Source organism: Mytilus trossulus, chromosome 9 (genome assembly GCF_036588685.1).
Source record: "Mytilus trossulus isolate FHL-02 chromosome 9, PNRI_Mtr1.1.1.hap1, whole genome shotgun sequence".
Lineage (NCBI taxonomy): Eukaryota > Metazoa > Mollusca > Bivalvia > Mytilida > Mytilidae > Mytilus > Mytilus trossulus.
In genome coordinates this window covers 50,671,951-50,696,410 of record NC_086381.1, presented here as the reverse complement: position 1 = coordinate 50,696,410, position 24,460 = coordinate 50,671,951, and the positions used below count along the sequence as shown (strand labels likewise).

The 24,460-nt window shown below is 32.8% G+C and overlaps 1 protein-coding gene across 1 annotated transcript; it reads right to left on the bottom strand.

The window, feature by feature from the left end:
• Nucleotides 1-1,773: 1,773 nt before the first annotated feature.
• Nucleotides 1,774-3,515, bottom strand: LOC134683979 (uncharacterized). The gene is made up of 2 exons (XM_063543282.1): nucleotides 3,220-3,515; nucleotides 1,774-2,745 (listed from the first exon to the last, which is right to left on the bottom strand). The coding sequence occupies exons 1-2, from the start codon at nucleotides 3,361-3,363 to the stop codon at nucleotides 1,864-1,866; spliced, it is 1,026 nt and encodes a 341-aa protein (XP_063399352.1). The 5' UTR covers nucleotides 3,364-3,515; the 3' UTR covers nucleotides 1,774-1,863.
• Between the last annotated feature and the right edge of the window lie 20,945 nt (nucleotides 3,516-24,460).

The window sequence follows — 24,460 nt, the reverse complement described above, 5'->3', positions numbered from 1 at the left end:
TAATTATGATCATTGAAATGCTTGTAGCATTAACTTCTCTTTTTCACTTGCAACATAATTCAATTATGACCACAAAAACAGGCAAGATTTTTTTATGTGTCTAATCTTGTTGATGTATTTTTAGCTTTTTGCATACTCCTGTCATGCCTGTTGTATATTATGTATTTTATTGGAAGTTTATTTTATTATGTCCTAAAAGAGATTGTTTGGGTAAATTATATTTTTGATTACTGTTATGTTACCTGTGTTAGCAGCAGCAAATCCAATTAAAACACCAGTTCATATAGCAAATTTACTGTTTTTATTCAATTTTATCAAGAGTTGGGTTCAGGAACATGTTGACATTTACTGCATTTATACTTCTATGAATCAAGAGTTAGATAAATCACCATCACTTATTGTAAAAGATTTTCATTTCATTGACAAAATTGTTAGTCTCACTTTTTATTGTATATTAAGCATAATTTTAAGAATAGTGGTTGACAGATGTCAAAGTTGCATGTTTGGTGGTCAACATTGTTAAAAATAAAAGGTTTTACGAAAAACATCATTAAAATTCATCTAGGGACACAATTGTAATAAGGGTTGAATAGAGTTTATACTTTTCTAATCCTCCAGGAATTTTTTGTTGACCCAACTGTCAGAAATCATGATGGCTGGCACTTTTTTCTCATTGTTGAAGCTTGTACTGAACGGTTGCATAATTGCCTATAATTGCTTTAATACATCTACTACTTCATCTGAACTATGGTGATAGCTGTGTTATGGCAATCACACCACTTCTCTTTACTTTAATATTACTAAAGATAGAAAACATCAGGCAAAAATAGGATCATAAATTTTAATTAGATTACAATAAGATATTTATTAAGGCATTTTTTGTAAATTCTTAAAGTATAATGTTTTAAAATGTTTGTACATTTTCTGGTTAATGATTATGTTAATTTGTGAATTGGTAGTTCACAAAAAGGGTTTTAAAGAAGACTGCTGAAACAGGTCCAGACCCAGTATTGGTCTTGCTTACTTTACTTAATAAATTTATGAAAGTTTGTGAATTTTCTGTTTGTTATCCAACATATTAAATGTTTGTTGAATACATTCAAAATGTATATTTCTTCTGTGTTGTTAATACATAAAGGGACGACAGGTACATGTATCAATCCAGTATCTTTTAGGGCCCATCCTTGACACAAGATGGTGAAAATGATACCAGAGGGACATTTAAACTTGTAAATCAGAAATAAACTGACGACACCATGCATGGCAAATGAAGAAGAAACAAAAACCCAGACAAACAATAGCACACAAAACACAGTACAGGAAACTAAAGACTAAGCAACAGGAAATGGGAATTGAACCAGGAATCTTCCCAACCCTTGAAGGGAACCTTTATTATATAAATAAGACGTTAGTTTTCTCATTTGATTTGTTTTACATTGACATTTAGGGGCTTTAAATACCGGACTTTGCGGTATGGACTTTGCTCATTGTTGACAGCCTTTAGGTGACCTATAATTGTTAATTTCTGCGTCATTTCGGTCTCTTTTGGAGAGTTGTCTCATTGGCAATCATACCGTATCTTCTTTCATATTAATTGTCTTTCATGCAGCTGCTTTCAAGTAAGTTCAATTTTTAGTGTTTAAACGGTTAAACGTCACATACTTTATTCATATAATGTGATATTGAAAATTTCTAACATACGTGTAATAATGCAGTTAAATGATAGTAGTTTTATTCATTATATCTGCTTTCATTGTCATTTAAAACTCGTTATGACTAGCGAGATGAATACATGTACATGTTTGTCCATGACAGAATCTCTGAAAAGCTTGCATAGTCAGATGCATGCAAATACTGAAGAAATTATAGTTCATGAAATGAATGAATAATTTCAAGTGCTTTCAAGAAAACATCCATTCCATAAGCAGTTGATGTCCATCCTGAAGGACACTGTTCATGTAATTCAGTTTTGCACTCATGAGAGGGTGTGAATGTCAGACTATGATAGATGGGTCTTGGATTTTCTTCATCAAAAAGAGCTCCTTCTACTCCATAAAATTCTTCGTCTTCAACCGCTAGGTCATTCTGTGTTCCTATTGGGTTATTCATTTGTCCAGCTAACCATAAGCGTATAGGAGATGATTTTGCAGTGCGCAATCTATGGCGTGCCCATGCTTCCCTCCAGATACACAGTTTTTCATTTATTTTTGGCATAAATACATGATGCAGTGAAAACATATGAATTTCATCCAGAGGGTCTAACAACCCTTCATCTTCCATGAAGTAAAATAACACATAATAGTATGCAAGAACACCATCAAAGACATCACGCCATAGTCTCTCTATGCGTTGGTTGTGTACACTTTTACCAACAATCATGCTTCCACGATTTGCTCCTCGCCTTTCAATCATAAAATCGGCAACTTTACTATTTTCCATACCTTTATCAGACCTTACTCTAAGTGGAAGCCCAAATTCATTTACTCCTTCAAGAAAACAACTTGCAACCGTTTCTGCTTTGTTGTTATCAATACATTTTAAAAAAGTGATAAATCTGCTAAAGCCATCAATTCCTCCAGCTATGATGAAATTCCATCGTACGAGTTTATGGTTAGTGTCAATGTGCCAAAGGTGATTAACACCCTGCACATTGTAAACTCTTCTTTTCAGCCTTCCTGCACGCCTGTCTTGTATTCCATTGTCATCAACATGATGTAGAATTTCCCGAAGTCTTGATCTTTGTACCTGTAAAAAAGAACTTGCATAAGTAACACTAATCATAATGTAAAACCAATGTGAGTGAGCTACCATTTTTTTTTAGGGGGGAGGGGGGATTGCTAGGGTGAAAAATTTTGTGTTGCATTTTTTTTGTAATATCTGCTGCGTTTGAATATTTCACTCACTCTTTTCGGTCCTGCATTGTTTAGGTTTTTTCTCATTTTTTTCATAAATTGACATCCTGTCTTTTTTGGGGCAATGTCCCATCCTGCCTGTAATTTACTTAAAACTCCTGTCCAGCCTAATTTTTCAAATTTCATCACAATACTTCAATGTGTTGTTATATGGAAGAATGTGTACTACACTGATCTGTGTGGTGGTTTTTCGAAATATAAGTGACAAAAAAGGGGGGGGGGTTCAAATAATATGCAAATGAAATAAACTAAGATCAGAGGAAACAGTAAGAAAGATTAAACTTAACTGAATAATGATATCATTTACCTTTACATTTTTTTGAACCAGAATTTGTCTTAGTAAGGTTTCTCCACAAAAAGGGAACTCGGTAATTACATTTGTAATTAAGTCTTCTAAAGCGCCATCTTCGATGTCTGTGAAATACTCTTTTTTTAATCCATATTCGTCCATCCTTCTATATATTGTTCTTTCCGATACTGATAACAGGTTAGCTATGTCAGAAATGAGAAATCCATCCTCCAAAAGGTTGTTCAAAATTTCCTTTGGGATAATGAACTTTGGAGCACCTGCCTTAAAAAAAATATATTGTTTCTTTATTTTGGGTTCATGTCCATATAGTAAACCCTTAGTAATAGTAAAACAGAAAAAAAATCAAAATACGACCACTTAAATGGTACAGCAATTTCATAAAAAAAATTATAAACACACGGACAAAATATAGCTTCAAGTTAGACAAATCATGAAAACGTAAATAGTTCAAATTTTTTAAAATTTGATAAATATGCTGCAAACATTACCTTTTATTTTACCCTTTCGTGAACATATTAGTTTTTTGAGAAATTGCACTCATTTAAAGGACATTTATATAAAACACAAATAATTCAACAACAATAAAATTGAGAAAGGAAATGGGGAATGTGTCAAAGCGACAACAACCCGACCATAGAGCAGACAACAGCCGAAGTCCACCAATGGGTCTTCAATGTAGCGAGAATTCCCGCACCCGTAGGTGTCCTTCAGCTGGCCCCTTAAAATATGTATACTAGTACAGTGATAATGGACGTCATACTAAACTCCGTATTATGCACAATAAACTAAAATCATACAAGACTAACAAATGCCAGAGGCTCCTGACTTGGGACAGGCGCAAAATTGTGGCGGAGTTAAACATGTTTATGAGATCTCAACCCTCCTCTATACCTCTAGCCAATGTCGAAAAGTAAACGCATAACAATACGCACATTAAAATTCAGTTCAAGAGAAGTCCGAGTCCGATGTCAAAAAAAGTAACAAAAGAAAATAAATAAAATGACAATAATACATATTAAATAACAACAGACTACTAGCAGTTAACTGACATGCGCTGGCATGCAGACCTCAATTAAACTAATTGAAAGATTATGTCTAAATCATATGAATATCAAGCACAATCTCTCCTGTTAGGGGTTTAGTATCATACTTTCATAAAATATATGAGAAGAACATAACCCGTACATTGGTGGATCCAGGGGGGGATTAGATAATGATTTAAAGGGGACGACTAGTCTATTTGATGTCTGTGATATTCTAAGAGATTTTTTTCCGAATGATTGTTTATTTTCCTCTGCTGCTACACATGCTTATTAATTTACATATTACTTTATTTTTTACCGCTAAATTGTTCTGTGGTAAATAACTAATTAATGTAATTACCGTCTCTTCCATGCCCGCCTTGAACATAAAAGCTAAATATCAAATAAACAATACTCCTAATGCTCAGGTTGGTTGTCAAAGAACTCCCTTTTGACATAAGACACTGTCAAACATCCAAACATACTATCCATACTCATCTGTGTCCACACTTGTACTGTGGTAAACAATTTCATTTTTAAAATTCTTCTGATATTTGATGATTGATGTAATCTATGATTATACACATATTATTATTGATTTTGTTTTGTACTCACTTTATTGCTAAGGCTTGTGTATTTCTCTGGACGAACAGTACCATAACTAATACACGCAATTCGTAGTTTCATCATTTCATCTGAATGAACTACCCCTAAATTGTAAAAATCATGTCTGTCCAATTTGCAGATAATATCCGGTGTAATTTTTTCTTTTACAAACTTTTCGGACAAATTGCCTAAATTACAGGACTTCAGTAACTGTTCCATTTAAAATTTGGGTGGTGCATTATAAATTTTTGTCCTATATTTTTTGACCGGATTCGGCAATGTCCGATAAAATTTCCGATGTTTACCGAATCATCTCATCATACATCAATCTCATCATACATTAATCTCATCATACATCAATCTCATCATCATCACCGATCATCATCTTCATCAACAAAAAACGTATAATGTTGTGAGCACTGCATATAATGTTGTGAACACTTAATATAATGTTGTGAACACTAAATATAATGTTGTGAGCACTTAGTATAATGTTGTAAGCACTTAATATAATGCTGTGAGCACTGCATATAATGTTGTGACCACTGCATATAATGCTGTGAACACTTCATATAATGTTGTGATCACTGTATATAATGTTGTGAGTACTGCGTATAATGTTGTGAACACTGCATATAATGTTGTGAACACTGCATATAATGTTGTGAACACTGCATATAATGTTGTGACCACTGCATATAATGCTGTGAACACTTTATATAATGTTGTGATCACTGTATATAATGTTGTGAGCACTGCGTATAATGTTGTGAACACTGCATATAATGCTGTGAACACTGCATATAATGCTGTGAGCACTGCATATAATGCTGTGATCACTTCATATAATGTTGTGAGCACTACATATAATGCTGTGATCACTTCATATAATGCTGTGAACACTGCGTATAATGCTGATTATTAACATAAGGCAGTCGTGGCGTTCCATAGAATTGCCATAAGTGGGCGTGTGAATATGAACATTTTTTTATTTATATATCAGGCGTAAGGTCCAAATAAAAATGATAAATGTGTAATTTTCTACATTATTTAGTGTTATTTATGTCTCTATTCGGTCACGACTAAAGTGGACCTTGGTGCTTCATCATGCTATAGTGTAAATCCGAATGGATGTTTTAATTTAAGATCTAGAATTGAGATGATGTAATAGATAAGTGAAATAATAAATAAAGCCAACGTTCAAACTCATAAATAAGATCACAAAGACTGCTTTATTATAATTTGCATCATGATATGAGTCAAATCTGTTCGTTTTTTGCCTTTTTTAATAAGTGTATCCTCGTTTAGAACGTTCATTTATATAAATGACGGACTGTTTTTAAAACCAACTTGTATGTGAAGTATATAAATCTAGACAATTTAAGGTCTTTTAAAAACTTTTAGCATGAGCATTTGTACATCTTTTAAGGAAACAGAGAGAGAGAGATAGTATACCCTTTTATGTCTTATCTTACTTATTGGTAACAATGAACAAAAAACACATACGTACACTCTATAAGAAAGTCAATTAACACGTTGTAAAAATAAACTTATTAACAAATTAGCAATGACCTGTTTCATAACAGTCAGTCATTACAACCAAAATATTCGGGTATATATTTTTTTAATATATACTTATTCGAAAGTGACAATAAATTCCATTGAAATTTCAACTAAAAATAAAAACGAACAATGACCTCACGTGTGGATATCTAAAATTTTCAACGAAATCGAAACAAATCTTTTCTGAACAAGTTTCGAATTTGATCGTTTAAGAATGATATACAAAGTTGTCCCGCAAAAGGCCATGAGAAAAGAAAAAAACGAATTATAATAATGATATACTTTTTTAAAATGTGTGTTTTATGAACTTAATTTAAAAATGATATGTCATTCCGTCATATTTATTTAGCTTTTCACGAATAACTTGACTTAAGGCTAAAAAGACAAGACCCACCCCGTACAAACAAAATGTTTTTATATCTGCGTGCTTTCATCTTTCAACAAACAATCTCAATTGCGGGCTAAAGGGCAAGTTTTCGTCTTAAATTTGAAGCACTTTTCCTTAGATGTTATATCAATATTTGTAAAATAGGATGTATCCAATGCAATTATCATGTGCACTACGAAAGATAAATGTGTATGTTGCTATGCAGGTTGCATGCATTTTGGTATTTCAGTTGAAAAACATTTGCTACATTTGTAAGTCTTTAGTTTTATGCGTAGTGACTGTTGTCTGTCCTTTATTCGTTTTTTTTAATTTTTTTGGGCCAAGATATATTATTTGTTTTTTCGACTTATTTTCTAAATTATGTATTGTTCCCTTGGTATTTTCTTTCTCAATCATACAAAAATCTAATGTCTTTCTAAAAAAAACAACGACAAAAATTTAGCACCATTATACATTTATCTTATAAGGAAAACAAAAAAAAGAAAACTGTGTTTGTTTGTTTGTTTTTCATTAGGGAGCTACCATTTGATTTTAAGGGGAGGCTAGAATGAAATTTGGAAAAAAGGGACAGGAGTTTATTTTTTGTTTTAAAAAGGCAAGATGAGCAACTTGGCAAATAAAGTCAGGATGACATTCATGTAAAACAAGTCAGGTTAAACTAATAAAAAAGACAGGACCGAATAGACTGCAAATTAAAATGGAAGGACAGAGATTACACCTAAAAATGCAGTACAAAATGTTTCATCCTACCCCCTCCCACATAAGAAGAAATTGGTAGCTCCCTTAGTTTTCTTTGTCGATTCATACCATATTGCTTGTAACGCGAGATAAAAAAAAAAAGTCATGTACGTTTATTTCGTTTGTCACGAAAGACAACAGAATTATCAATTTCATTTGCATCATAGATCAAAGAGAGCTAGTGCCTTCCGGTTGCTTTTGTAATCTTTAAAATCTGAACACGAGGCTTGTCATGTTATACAAAATGATGCACCTCATTTGTTGATTGTATCATTACGGTTCATATGGTATAAGGTATATATTAAGTTTATACTGAAAAAGACGTACCTAAGAAATCTATATGCATTTGTTCTTGAATTTTATGGTGGTTTTCTAAATTAGAAAAAAAATCTATATTTAAAAGGAAGAAAAATGCCATTTTGTTTTCACAGCAGAGATTTGCTCGGTGTCTTTTAACAAAAAACAGGTATCAATAGATAGTCTTACATTTACAAATGAAGTTCCATCACATACAAATGCACAAAAGATAAATAGGTGCAAAGTTTTATTAAACATGTAGAGAGAGATACAAATCCAGCTACATCGAAAAGAAATTACAGTACCAGAGACCGTATATATGAATATGTAAAGTATATATCAATTATTTGATTATTTGGTTGGTAACACCACACAAACACATTTTGCAGTCCAGGTTTTGTCACGGCGAGCCGACACAACATTTCAACAAAAAAGAAATTCCATGAATATTCAAGTCGAAAGACGAGGGGGAAAGGGACAAATTGAAGTACACACATAAAACTCGTATAAGATGTGGTATGATTACCAATGAGAAAACTCTTCACCATGGTACTAATGTGCCGCCATAATCTATATCATAAACTTAAGTCAAACGTTATGCCTTGATGGCAAAACTTGATACAAGAACAACTATGAACCAAATGAGCTGGCAGTAACTAACTACATATATATATATTATATAAACGAGTCTAAATTGAAAACTACGTTCAAACCTATATATATATATATATAACTCGTCTAAACATCAACCCAACAATGTTAGATCTGTAAATTTGCTTATATATACGTCTGAGTCAGAGACAACCCTACAACAGATGTATCCATCGGATCGCCATCAATGATGGTGATACATGGCTGTGTACATAATGTACTACCTAGTATATACAACTCGTCTAAACATCAACCCAACAATGTTAATTTACAGATCTAACATTGTTGGGTTGATGTTTAGACGAGTTGTATATATATATATATATATATATATACGAGTCTAAATTGAAAACTACGTTCAAACCTATGACTGCGTTGGATAAAAACCGCAGTTTTTATACGTGTGCATGTCAAACAAATTTCGTTGTAGAAGGGTCTAAAAACAGCACAAACAACATTTTCCAAAAGACCAAAAGAGTGAAAAAGTATATTTAAACAAAACGCATTTGACTAACAGGTCGAACAACTGATGTTCTTTAACCCTGCTGACTGCAATTGGCGATTGCCAAATAAAATTGATCACAAGATGTAACAAAATGGATCCTAATATAAATTTAATACGTCACAGAAAAAAAAAATTTGTTAACTTGTGGACAGGATGTTGTGCCACAAACATTCGGTGTCAATATTTCTTAAGTACACCATATCCGGATTTCGACAATAAATGTCTCTTCAGTGATGTTAAGGATCGAAACGGTATTTGGAAGGCCATATAAAAAGTACCCTAATTTTTAGAGAAAGTACCCTCATTTTTAGATTAACTCTTGAATTTTAGGAGTCAATATATAGGATGAACGGATCATATAAACCGGAGGGAAAATAAGATACATGCCCAAACAAAAAATATAAACGAGTCTAAATTGAAAACTACGTTCAAACCTATGACTGCGTTGGATAAAAACCGCAGTTTTTATACGTGTGCATGTCAAACAAATTTCGTTGTAGAAGGGTCTAAAAACAGCACAAACAACATTTTCCAAAAGACCAAAAGAGTGAAAAAGTATATTTAAACAAAACGCATTTGACTAACAGGTCGAACAACTGATGTTCTTTAACCCATATATAGCGCCTTTCAAAAAAGAGTAAAACCAATTCCGCACTCAACAAAGCATACTATAGTTACAAGTGAAGATACAGTGACTATCGGTTGGGAGATACCCTTGGTTAGTGGTAAACATGTATCGACCATATTTGCGATTGATTTATATTCAAACAGTCTCATTTTTGTGAAACAGGAACCCTAATGCTCAGTACTCGGAGTGCAAATCCAGTATTTTGATTGGCTGAACTCCGACGGCCTGGGTTCAATAATCGTACTCAAAACTTACATAAGCGCAAGGCCAATTCATTGTTTCTAAAAGGTCTTACTGGTAAGCCTTCTTCCGCCTTCATTTGGTTAAGAAAACCCTGATGAAGCATATTAGTTAAATGTTATATGCACTTTTGGATTATGTCATTATCCTTGTACTTTGGTTATGAAATTGAACTACAGTGCATTATAGGTAAATGTTCCCTCCAAGCAAAATTCCTAGATACACTCCCAATAGTTAAAGGCATGTGAATCTCGTCTTTGAACATCTTTTAACCATTTCATAAATCTTTTTTTTCAAACACACAACAAAATCAAAGTATATTATTCGGTCGAATGAAGTACAATTTGATTTATAAAAGCTTAATTGCTATGGGGTAATTTCTTGTTCTACAAACATACTCGCGACGCCAGTAGATGCACGCAGACGACAAAAAATGTTAATTTTTACATCTAAATGTGTATATTAATATTAAATAATATTTACGATTTATATCTAAAATGAGTGAAATTTAGAATATTCTTTTGAAATTGTAAAGAGACCGGAAAAAAATTAAAGCCTCGGGTGAATTGTTTCACTTCTCGTGTGGAAAATTACACAATGATACAACAAATAACCACATTAATAATCAAACACACTCACGGCCAATTGAAACTTCAAAAATATTTTACGCACAAAATTTTTATGTTAACAATTTCCTTTAAAAATAACTTGAAACGATATTTAATAATGACCGAATGCTTCAGAATGAATGAAATTTAGAGGAAAAAAATTATAAGCGTGCTAGCCTTGAATGTGATAGGTCGACCAGATAACAAAAATAGGCTTTTAGGAGTAAATACATAGGCCGGACGATTCGGAGTCAGAATAATATGTATTGATAGGTCTAATTTATCGTCCCGCAGACTGATACAAACTACATGTAGCACGTTAACAATCTGACCCCATGACTGTCAAGTACAAACTGTATGTTCTTATATCATTCTGACATATTCTTGTCCTGATATCGTGAAATATTGACCACTGGACAAACAATATCATCACCATAATTGCAAGTTGAATGCGTTTTTAAATTATCAAATATGTACCCTTACATGCTAATGTAAACGGATGTATACACGCGTCATTCTTATATGAACTTGCATATATATCTACCAATGAACTAGGCCACTTTCTCGATTTTTTTATGTGATCACTAAATATGCAGTATTTTAAAACAGGAATGCGAATAATGTCGCTTTTCAAAACAGATATAGGTTATAATTGCGATTAAAATGATAACGAGTTTTAAAGGTTTTAAAATATTTTAGTGATAAATTTCAAATTTGTGGTAATTTCCAAATTGTGCAATAAACAACGTTTTTAAATTTTATCTGATCTTTAGAATTATCTCGTTATGCGCATATTTATATACACAAGAAATGATTTAAATGAACATTATTTCAGTACTTATAAACGGATGGGTGAAATTATATAATTGTATATCGTTTCGAAATGGCTTTTGTTGTTTGTTCTATATACCCGGCACTGTGGCTTTAACGCCGCATGCTGAGTAAGAATTTGTATCTCCATCCTGCAACTAAAACAAGTAAATTTTTAATCCGCAACAAAATAGTACACAGAAACTTAAGATTGGGCAACACGAATCCATCACATCAGGTAAACAAGGGTATAATATTATGGAACTCTAATTCGTGATCAGTCTGGAAGATAGAAGTAAATATTCCAAGCAAAGTAGTTCCTATGCATATATACAGCTTCAAGTTTCAATTGTTTTTAAACTATGTGAGTAATCTAGGAACTAAATTGAAGCATTAGGACATGAGTTCACTTTTTTAACCATTTTACATGCTAGGTTTAAAAAGATAAATATTGGTTTTTACAATTCGAATAGCAGAAAGGCATAGTTTACCTAATTCTCAGGCCAGGAATTACCGGTTTTTGCAATATACCGAACTTCATAAAACCAGTACGCTCTTGTAAGTAGTTTTTTTAGTATTGGGGCTTTACTTTTCAGCATATGCCATTCTTTTAACTTTTATGCTGCTTAGTGACTATATATCTAACATTGCACATTGCCATCCACCCCCATTATATATATACATATCTGCAATATTACAGAGCAACGGATTAAACATTTGGCTGTATAGCAAAGTCAAGTAGAATATGAAGTTTATTTGACTTAACTCCACGAAAAAAACCTTAATTTTTGTATATTTGTTATGCCCCCGTCGTGTGCAACAGGGAGAAGAGTTCAGTTTTACCCTTGACTGTTTATTATTAACTAAGTCTGTAAATTTATGAATTTGTGACCACGCAGAGAGAGCAGTGTCTTTTTTGGTATTGCGGCAAGCGATATTTTTATAAAACAAAATTAGTACTCAATACTAAAATAGAAAATCATATATCATTATTTTGTTATTTGAGATATTAAATGTCCAACGCATCAATTTAATGCTTTAAGTCGGACGAAATTGGATATAAATACAGCATCATTTCAAGCATCGACATCGCAGTGGTTCTTTGTATGCATGCATGTGCATATTTTAATAAGTGGTCTTTGGATTGTTCTTTTTGATGCGTTTACAATTAAACAGAAAATGTATACTACTATGAGGAATTACTGGCTTTATCAAATTTATAATTTGGGAGTTAATCAGTTTTATTAAATTTTCTACATCGCTCGATACTTTCAGAGTTTTACACTAATATTTTAAATGTATCAATATTCTGAAGATCAAAGAGATTTCATGCATGTGAAATTCCATGTTAAAATGCTCGTGAATATAACGGTAATTATCTAACACGGATCTTTTGAATTTCCTTGGTTATTAATGTAAAAACGAGAAATAAAGGGAAAAAGATTTTGATCATGAAGTTGTAATGAATTAATTTTGTTTAATTGTTCATTGACCATCTGCCGGACATCTGAATAAAGCCATTTCAATGATTTTCAGAAACAATCAATATATTCAATCAACTTAAAATTTAAGAAACAAGCTGACATTTTTTTTTAATTCATTTTCAGTTTTGAATTTAAATTTTAGCCATTTTGTCATTGTTTATTGCAAGAAGTGTTTGAATATTAGTTTCTTATTTTTTTTAAACACAAATAAAATTGAGAATGGAAATGGGGAATGTGTCAAAGAGACAACAAGAGACCATAGAAAAAACAACAACAGAAGGTCACCAACAGGTCTTCAATGTAGCGAGGAAGCCCGAATGAAGTACTAGCATATGTTTGGTGGGCTGGTCTAATAAAAAAGAGCATGTTCATGTTGAAACTTAAAAAAATATATAGTTTTATAAATCTTTGCCGTATAAATAACTATCATATATACTTTAATTAAATATGCACATTTCAACTGAAGAAACGTTTATATCAATGATTTATATAATTTCTCTAAACTGTTATTGTGACAGAAAAAAGAGGCAAAATCAAACAAAATTTTCAAATTTTAGGGAGTTAATTTCCTATCAACAAAAACACTGAGGTTGTTAGTTCGAACCTCGCTCGTGCGGATTCACTCTTTCTCAATCTCAATTGAATAAGATTGCAAGTTTTACTATTATATATCGAAGGTTGATGGTTTTCTCCATGCAGGCGCTCCGGCCTCCTCCACCATTAAAGGCTGACTACCACGAAATCGCCCAAAAGTGGCGCTTAAAAGTGGCGTTAGATCAACAACCATAAACCATCCTATTAACAAAAAGTACAATATTACATTAGCAGAATACCAGCTGTGTGTGATCTATGAAGGATAAAACATTTCATAAATTATACAATAAGATCTATGCTCTAAATCTTTAAGATATCTAAATTCTAAGTTAATCTGTTAATATGTATCATTAACCTGGAACATAATAAAAAAAGTTATAATGTTGCGAAACCATTACTCTCCAGTTTGAATGTTATCGTAAATTTTAATCAAAATATCAACAAAAATTGCGAAGTCACTGAATTATTTTGAATACCAAATGATGGGCTTTAATTTACAAAGGTTGGCTATAAACTAATATCAGTATTGTCTAGTTTTTATATCGAATAAATAGAAGATTAAAGACCTTGCGAGCTTAGATACCCAACTAAATGGTTAGTTTTATGTATTTCGAACCAAAACTAGCAATTTTGAAGAATACAGGTGAAAGTTGAAAGAGTTTTTTATTGTACAAATTAGAAAACAGACAATGTGTGTGGTATAAAAGAATTAGTGGCGGGAGAGTTGTACTTATTCAAAACATCTAACTTCTTAAAAGAATGCTTTCAAAAATTGGGTAGGACACAACTTCTGTATTTAAAACACAGTTTGCACACATTTTTTGTCATGTAAGTATACTATTTTGCATGTAATGCCTTTTTTCTTTTCTTTCCCAAGCAGGCGTAGATTCAGACGGGGGCGCAACCGGTCCGCATCCCTCTCAATACAGAAAAAAATGTTATGTATAGGTAAATTTAAAGCCAATGTTTTGTCAAACCATAGTCCTGTATTCTCAATTTCTGAAAAGCGCACCCTAACATCAAATCCTGGATCCGCGCCTGTGGAAAATCTTTTACGGTTGCTTGATGGTTGTTTTAATGCTCTTTGGGTGTGTTTGGATTTGTGTATGGTTTTTGGTTGTTATTTCGATACAGGATAGTTGAAAGTTAAATGTTATTTTTGAAAAAATCTTCTTTAAACCAATTTCGACTTTGATAAATTCATTCTGAATTAAATAACAGAAGTAACCGGCCAATGATCTTGATTTATTCTCTTAGAATTCTCATGCATTCCAAAATTATTTAATAATAAGCAAACTTTGAGTCATTTTAAAAGATTTTCGAAAGTTTGAGTTTGTTTGCTATTCTGTTCGTTGATCACAAACTGTAAATTTATGCTACAAATATTTCCCACTGGACCGTTATGTAGCAATTTGTCAATCATTTGACGTCTATTAGGTTAAAAACTGTTAAAACTATAAATATATGATATCGTGTAATTTAAAAAGAAGACTTTTTCTATTGTAGTAAAAATGCCAACTTTTTTTTATACATTCGTCGTCTGCGATACGCTATATGTAAACATGGGCTTGCAAGTCCCGTCTTCTTCTAAAGTAGTCGGTTGGCTCCAACCTCCTGTGTTTATAAGGCGGCTTGGACAAGTTAGATAATCTTTGTTCTAATAAATCAAATAAAAGATGTCGTTTCCCAACATAAAGTTGCAGAATATTGTCGTGTCAGTGATGTAAAATGTGAGCAAACCTTTTTTGAGATATGTTTGCAGAACTGTATATTCATTCAAAATTATGATATATAGTAAGGCTATAGTTGCATTTGACGTTTTCAATCTCCATTCACATATTAATAAATCATGCCTTGGACCACTATATCTAGTGATAGTGTAAGAAGAAAAACAAAGTAGTTTAGAACCGATGGTCAAGTGGTCTTTGTAACTCATTTACAATTCAGTAGCTTGTCAACAACGAGGAACCGGCCGTGCGAGGGTTACAAGCCAGTCAAGTTCACTGGAAACATTAACACTAAAGTTGTGAGTTTGGACACAAATCGTGGTTTTTGTGATTGACACCGATCATAATGAATTATAAATGCCAGTTTATATGCCGAATTTCGTTGGTTTCAATCCGAGATTTCCTGTTTCTTCGTTAATAAATAATCCGTTTACTGTATGTTGGTGTTTATTTTTTCAAGTGTAGCAGTGCAGTGTTTCTGTTGTTCCGTTGTTTTCCTCGTAAAATTGGTGTTTTCACCCTTATTTTTATGTGCAGAAATTGGCATTAAACACCCCAATCAATCCATCAAATCGTGTCCGCGAAACTTCACAATCGGTATCAATGACGTTATCGATGTTTCGCTCAATTTTCCTATTCACTGTATCGTCTGCTTACAAAGGGACATTTGCATGCTAAAGCAATCACCGATTTTACAAAAAAAAAGGCACTTTAAAAAGTACAATAATTTGTTCTAAATGCACATTCAATTATTTTAATGATACATGTAATTAACCAAATAATAAATGTTTCTCCAATTTCTTTGAATTTCATAGGTTGCATATTTTTAATACTCTACCATTAATGTGTGCATTTGATCTTAAATACTTGGCATGCTGCTTTTAATTAAGCGCAATTATTCCAAAATATAACAAAAATAAAAACAGTCTTGTTTACCATTAGAAAATGGCAACAACTTGCGTACGTTAGAACAATAATTATTGATTGTTTATTTTTTTTTAGTATTTGTGGCTTTAGAAATTAAATGCTAATAATTTCGCTCTTTATGTACCAATCAAGCTGGCAAGCAGCTGAGAATCTCAAAACACGCATATTTCATTTTGAAAGCGCCTGGTTTTAATTATACCGCTATGCAAGATCTTTGAAAAATGTCTTAAAATCAAGACGCTTTTCGTAATTTGTTATAACTTATAATGTGTTTAGGTGAAATCTATAACTTTTTATCTATTTACAAAAAAATATGCAAGGCAGAGTATTATAACATACATATGTCATATATTCTAAACACTTTCCTCACCATCATTGTAAGTCAAAGGTTTACCATCGATCTTAAAAACAACTTACATAAGTAGTAATTGCATATTTTGATAATTGCACTTGCATATCACAAAGTTTTAGAATTATCTTCATTTTTTTTAATTTTCAAAGTAGTTAACAGTTGTAGAACGAGATACGAGATCAGAAAAAAGATATTGTTGTTGAATTGTATTTTTTTCACAGACCACCGTCAATGCATAAATCATCGATTGATTGACGATCAATCGATAAATCGATAGAGCGGCACGTTAATAAAATCTGGACCAATGTATGGTGCTTTAGTGAAAAAAAAAGAGAACTTTCTTCAACCCAAATTTAATCAAAAATATATATAGATTGTTTTAACAGTCATGGCTGAACCAAAGAAGATGTTGGGTACATATGTTGATGAGACAGCAATCCAACGTCAAACATAATCAAAAAGACTTTTAGACATAAGTTTTCAACAAACGACATCTGTCTTTACTTCACGACAAGATCTGAATCGCATTGAATCTGTTAAAAAAAACCCACATATTTAACAAAGACAGTCAAACATCTGATAATTCTATAAATAACAAAAAGCATTTAGCCAAACCGCCGAAACAACACTAAAGTAACCTTTAAAACTACTGCACGAAAAAGGTAGATGAATATCATGGATTTTAAAAACAAATGTAAGTAAAGTTAAATCTGTTCTGAATCATAGGATACCATACTATCCTATAATGAGTATCTTACTAGAAAACAGACAAAAAACCCACTAACCACAAGTTATAATTTTCCCAATGTTTAAATAACGAGTTCTTTCTTCGGTTTTAATCTAGCAGTCATGTTAAACTATATTCGTTTCACACATTTCACCTCAAACAACAAGTTGCTATAAGTCGCCAGTAAAACTGCATTTGCGACAGTAAAATCGCAAATTGACGGAGACAATGCAAGTCGTTAAATACAGTACTGTAATTTCTTAACTTTATTGTAATAGCAACAACAATAGAACATCAAAGGAAAAAGACAGTCGCTAAACACCTGATAATTGGCTCCTTATTACATGTAATGGTTTACCATTGGGTGTGTGTTGTGTTTATGCTTTACAATTATTGTCTTTCTGATCATGTAAAATATGCTTATTTCAACTCAAAGTCGAACCAGCTAAACCGTATTCCTTTTATAACATACCAATAACAACAAAGATATATGCTTACGTTTTAATCAGAAGTCTTGAATGTGAAGATAAAAGGATATGATACAGCTGCAAATACGATTCATTTGGAAACAAGGAACAAGATTAATGTGTTATGAATATCAAACTGGGTGTTTGTCAGAAACTGATACTGGGTCACTGCAATTGTTCTTTGTTGTTAGCATCTTATATGAAAACATCTGAGAATATCATAATAAACCAAGACAAGGCAAAAGTTATGTTTTTCTTGGGTTTTCGTCCGCTTGCTGATTAACCCGGATAATTCAGTCCCTCACGTGATCGATTCTCCCACTCGCGAGGGTTAATGCTCCTTTATCGACAGAAGGGAAAAAACGCCTGAGGCATTCGAGTCTTAGGTCAAAATCAAGCATGAAGATTTTTTCAGAAAATCTTTTGAAAATTCGAATTATAATCAATTTTTGGTCCTTTATATTTCAAAAAAAATTATATACTGGTATATACAATTTGCTGTATACAGGTTATAGAACAGTATTTTTTTGTTTGTTTGCCTGGTAAGTCGCAAACTAAATAGAAAACAACAATCATGGTTTGATCGTCCTTATTACTAATTTCTATCAAGATTTATAACCACTTTAATACGGTGGCAGAATGCGGCCATGAAAGAAAAAAAAATATGTCGTTCCCTCAAGGTACTATGTCGTTCCCTCAAGATGCTATGTCGTTCCCACAAGATAGCTATCTCGTTCCCTCAAGATGCTATGTCGTTCCCTCCAGATACAATGTCGTTCCCTCAAGATGCTATGTCGTTCCCACAAGATAGCTATCTCGTTCCCTCAAGATGCTATGTCGTTCCCACAAGATAGTTATCTCGTTCCCTCAAGATAATATGTCGTTCCCACAAGATGATTATCTCGTTCCCTCAAGATAGTTATCTCGTTCCCTCAAGATAATATGTCGTTCACTCAAGATACAATGTCGTTCAATCAAGATACTTTGTCGTTCCCACAAGATAGTTATCTCGTTCCCTCAAGATAGTTATCTCGTTCCCTCAAGATAGTTATCTCGTTCCCTCAAGATAGTTATATCGTTCCCTCAAGATAGTTATCTCGTTCCCTCAAGATAATATGTCGTTCCCTCAAGATGTTATGTTGTTCCCTCAAGATGATATGTCGTTCCCTCAAGATACTATGTTGTTCCCTCAAGATGTTATGTCGTTCCCTCAAGATACTTTGTGGATCCCTCAACATAGTTTCAAAATTGCATTGATATTGCTATGTTGAGGGAACAAGATAACTATCTTGAGGGAACAACATAGCATCTTGAGGGAACGACATATCATCTTGAGGGGGAAACATAGTATCTCGAGGGAACGACATAATATCTTGAGGGAACGACACAATATCTTGAGGAAACGACATATCATCTTGAGGGAACGAGATAGCTATCTTGTGGGAACGACATAGTATCTTGAGGGAACAACATACCATCTTGAGGGAACGACATAGTATTTTGAGGAAACGACATATCATCTTTGTATTGAAATTGGTCTGTTGAGGGAACGAGATAACTATCTTGTGGGAACGACATAGTATCTTGAGGGAACAAGATAGCTATCTTGTGGGAACGACATAGCATCTTGAGGGAACGACATAGTACCTTGAGGGAACGACATATTTTTTTTTCTTTCATGGCCGCATTCTGCCACCGTACTTTAAGGAGGTAATCATAAAATATGTATTACCCGTCAGTCTGAGTTAGTCTCGTTTTCGTTTTAAGTAGTACGTACGTTACGGAAACTTTGGTTTGCCTTTTGACTTTGTATTAACATAATTAACTTCTATCAAAATCATTTATAGATAGCAACTAAATATCATACGCTACTTATCATGGCGTGAAAAGGTGTTTTTGCCGTATAGGTTACATACATTTATTTGTTTTACCATTTTTCTTTCTAAAAGTTCTTTGGTGATATTTTACTAATAATCTTGCAGTCTCAGCACAATTCACAACCACATGCTTATGTATAAACAATCGGAGATTCGGGACATACTATAAAAAGGCAGCACACTTACAACAAAGTACAAACAAAATATCACGTGTCTGTTTCATATCTGAAATCTTGTCAGTGTCTCGTCAGGTTCTGCTGGATTTTTTACCAGTAATCGTTGGTCAGGTATTTGACCACGTCTGTTAAATTTCTATTACAAATGGTGTAAAGTTAAGGCGATTCAAAGTAAAAAGCTAGTTCGTAGTTTGGGCACATATTATATTTGCCTATATGTAGATGCAATTTTGGTACCAACATTTTTTTATTCTCATTTGAAGTTTCATAAACCCTAAGCATTGCTCGTTTTGATCATGAACAAAAGATGGACACGTGTATAGACAAGATGCACATTTATACATATAACAGTTAATATGCTCGGTCACATATAATAACTGTAATACGGAAATCCTGACATTTTCAATTGTTCTTTCATTTTTGGCATTGGCAACCATTTTGTCATGCGCAAGAACACGAGGAATAAAAAATGGTTCTTCGATTCATAATTATCAATTAAAACGGGGGAAAATAACGACCTGTTGTCATGATGATCCACAAATTGGTTTGCTAAATGTCTGTAATGTGTATTATAAATCAGTACCGGAAGATTTCCTGAATGGTGCATGTATCTAAACAACCGTGAAATGCATTTTGAAGAGAACTTTTCTTTGATGCGATAGTGATGCTCTGCATTTAAACGATTTGACAGACATTTACACTGCTAATGAGGCATATTTTGAGAAAAAAGGCTTTTAAAAAACGTGTCTCTGTTACTGTTAGTAATTTTCCTTCTTAAAATAAACAAATAATTCACCGTCTGTCTATCAATTAGAATATATGATGAGTTCAGAATTAAAAAAAAACCATTTAGTTTCTATTTTCGATTTTGGTTATGTAATAACAAGAATAAAGAAGAACATTTTGATGAAATATTTGATAATGTATAAAGTAGCATTGCCCGTATTATATTTTCTGGGCACTATTCCATATTGCAGACATGCATTCATTTATAGGCTTTGATTAAATACTCCAAAAATAAAAGCAATTTAACTTGGCAGAATTTGAAAAAAATGGAGATGAAATAGTTTTCTATTGTCATCGATTTATTATGATTTGTACACTTTTTATTTATCTACAACTATAGACTCTAGGGCCAGAGTGTTCAACGTCAGTGCTGGACTATATACAGCGCTTGACTATACATCTCCAGCGCTTGACTTTTAATTTACAGAGCTAAATTTCATATCTTCAGCGCTAGACCTCATATCTACAGTGCTTGACATTAAATCTATAGCGCTATACTTCATATCTCCACCGCTTGACTTTAAATCTCCATCGCTTGACTTTATATCTTCAGTGCTCGATCTTAAATCTACGTCGCTTGACTTCATGTCTTCAGCGCTTGATCTTAAATCTACATCGCTTGACTTTATATCTTCAGTGCTTAATCTTAAATCTACATCGCTTGACTTTATATCTTCAGCGCTTGATCTTAAATCTACATCGCTTGACTTTATATCTTCAGCGCTTGATCTTAAATCTACATCGCTTGACTTCATATCTTCAGTGCTTGATCTTATATCTACATCGCTTGACTTTATATCTTCAGTTCTTGATCTTATATCTACATCGCTTGACTTTATATCTTCAGCGCTTGATCTTAAATCTACATCGCTTGACGACTTTATATCTTCAGTGCTTGACTTTAAATCTCCATCGCAAGACTTTAAATCTCCATCGGTTGTCTTTTAATCTCCATATCTCGACTTTAAATCTTCATCGCTTGACTTTAAATCTCCATATCTCGACTTATATCTTCAGTGCTTGACTTTAAATCTCCATCGCATGACTTTAAATCTCCATCAATTGACTTTAAATCTCCTTCGCTTGACTTTATATTTTCAGTGCTTGACTTTAAATCTTCATCGCTCGACTTTATATCTTCAGTGCTTGAATTTAAATATTCATCGCATGACTCAAAATCTCCATCGGTAGACTTTAAATCTTCATCGCTTGGCTTAAATCTTCATCGCTTGGCTTAAATCTCCATCGCTTAACTTTATATCTCAGCGCTTGATTTTATATCTCCAGCGCTTAACTTTTTATCGTCAGCGCTTAACTTTTTACCGTCAGCGCTTGAATTTGAATCTACAGCGCTTGACTTTACATCTACAGCGCTAGACTTCAAATCTACAGTGCTAGACTTTATATCTACAGCGCTTGACTTTAAATCTACAGCGCTTGACTTAACATATACTGTGCTTGACTTCAAATCTAAGTGCTATATTTTATATCTACTGTGATTGACTTCAAATATACAGTTCTAGACTTTACATCTACAGCGCTATACTTTAAATCTACAGCGCTTGACTTTATATCTTTAGCGCGTGACTTTTTTTATTTTTAGAGCTTGACTTTATATCTGCAGCGCTAGACTCAATACTTTCAGAACCTGATTGTATATCTACAGTACTAGACTCTATATCTACAGCGCTAGACTTTATATCTGCAGCGCTATACTCAATATTTTCAGAACCTGATTGTATATCTACAGTACTAGACTCTATATCTACAGCGCTAGACTTTAAATCTACAGCACTAGACTTTATATATATCACCAGTGCTTGCCTTTACATACCACAACTCTTTATAGGTATATGTGATACCAATTTACAGTTCTCTTGTACTCACTTTTGATAGGGGATCTCTTTAGAGATTTTGATTTTATAAGTCTTATTCTACGCGTTATTCTCCCGGTCTTACATAAAACAAAATAATTATCACCTAAAATGAACCATTAAATGCCATTTAGTATAAATATGTCAATTACCATATTAATCATCCTTTCGACAACGCCTCTTAGAGTTTCCTTTCCTTAATTAGAAGATATCAATAAAAACTTAACAAGATCTAAGTATAAATAAGGTCACATTAATTTGTTAACCTGTTAACTAATGTCGGCCAGTTCAATAAAAGATTTCCGGTCCAATAAAATAAGATTTTTTTGTTTGTACAGAAATTAAGCAAATATTGAAAGTTGATAATGAATAAATGGTCACGGAAACTTGGATGTTTTATTCCAATCCTCTACGATTAGTCTCCTAAAGACTGAATTCTTCAGTCATCTTTGAAAATTCAAGCCTGATCATATACATTGAGATGCATCGATAGAGTCGACTATATATGCAAATGATTATCATTACATCCTTCAACTTATTTCGGTTTAAAAAATGTAAGAACGACTGTAACTGTTTGAAAATTGAGTTGATAAAAGAAATTTACAAAACAAACCAAAATTAATTTTGTATTTTGTACTTTTGTATCAGGACATGTATACATGCATTTGCGAAAGGTCGATTTCTATCCGACGGAGCTCAACTAATTTAAATGTTCCATGACGGAAACGTCCGTATGAAATTGTGACATGCCATTTATAAATTTCAAGAAACTGGAAATTACAATGTCTATCTTTGGCGTTTCCTTATTGATTTTTGGTCTGATGAATTTATTATAACATCTTTTAGTTTTCAAAACATTGCAGGTTATTATCATTTTCAGGTAAAGAAACAATATCCTTGACCTTAGGTATGCTTGAGAATAAATTTTCCCTTTAGTGATGCTTGAAAATACAGTTTTTGTTGAGCCTGCGACTTTTGTCGATGAAAGCTCGACATATGAATAATGGTCCGGCGCGGTGTTATCTAACTTCTCAAAAGCTTAATATTTTAATTAGAAGGTGGAAGACCTGGCTGCTTCATACTTTGTATATAGATGCCTCATGTTACGAAGTTTCTCAGTCACATGTCCAATGTCCTTGACCTCATTTTCATGGTTCAGTGACTACTTGAAAAAAAAAGTAAAGATTATTTTTAAATGTTTTAAATTTCTCTCTTATTATAAGTAATAGGATAACTATATTTTATATGTGCGTACCTTGCAAGGTCCTCATGTTTGTCAGACAGTTTTCACTTGACCTCGATCTCATTTCATGGATCAGTGAACAAGGTTAAGTTTTGGTGGTCAAGTCCATATCTCAGATACTATAAGCAATAGGTCTAGTATATTTGGTGTATGGAAGGACTGTAAGGTGTACATGTCCAACTGACAAGTGTCATCTGACCTTGACCTCATTTTCATGGTTCATTGGTTATAGTTGAACTTTTGTGTCTTGGTCTGTTTTTCTTATACTGTATGCAATAGGTGTACTATATTTGCTATATGGAATGATTGTAAGGAATACATGTCTAGCTGGCAGGTGCCATGTGACCTTGACCTTATTTTCATGGCTAAGTGGTCAAACTTTTTGAGTTTTCGTCTTTTTTTCTAAAACTATATGCAATAGTTCAACTATATTTGGTGTATGGAAATATTTTATGATCTATATGTCAGTTGCGCAGATTTTATTGGATCTTTATTTTCATGGTTCATTGCTCTGTTAGGTTTTTGTATTTTTGATCGTTTTTTTCTTAAACTATAAGCAATAGGTAAACTATATTTGTTGTATGAAGTAATTGTTAGCTGTACATGTCTGCCTGGCATGCTTCATCTGTCATTGACCCCATTGTCATGGTTCATTGGTCAATATTTAGATTTCTTGGTTAATGTTAAGTTTATGTGACAATTGTACTTAAGCTTTATATTTTGGACTATCAACATACTATCAATGAACAGTAAAGAAGGCGAGACATTTCAATGTGTGCACTCTTGTTACTTAAGCTATGCTTGAAAATGCAGCTTTTACGTTCGTTAAGCTTGAAAATACAATGTTTACTTTAGTTATTTTTGAAAAAAACAGTTTTTACATTAGTAATGCTTCAAAAATACAGTTTTTACCTTGGCTATGCTTGAAAATACAGTTTTTACTTTTAC

What these genes read in the sequence shown, in the direction of transcription:
- LOC134683979 (XM_063543282.1), bottom strand. Translation starts at nt 3,363, where the DNA reads ATGGACGAATATGGATTAAAAAAAGAGTATTTCACAGACATCGAAGAT. An exon ending in TGGTTCAAAAAAATGTAAAG is followed by an intron (nt 2,746 to 3,219) that starts GTAAATGATATC and finishes TCTTTTTTACAG; the next exon opens with GTACAAAGATCAAGACTTCG.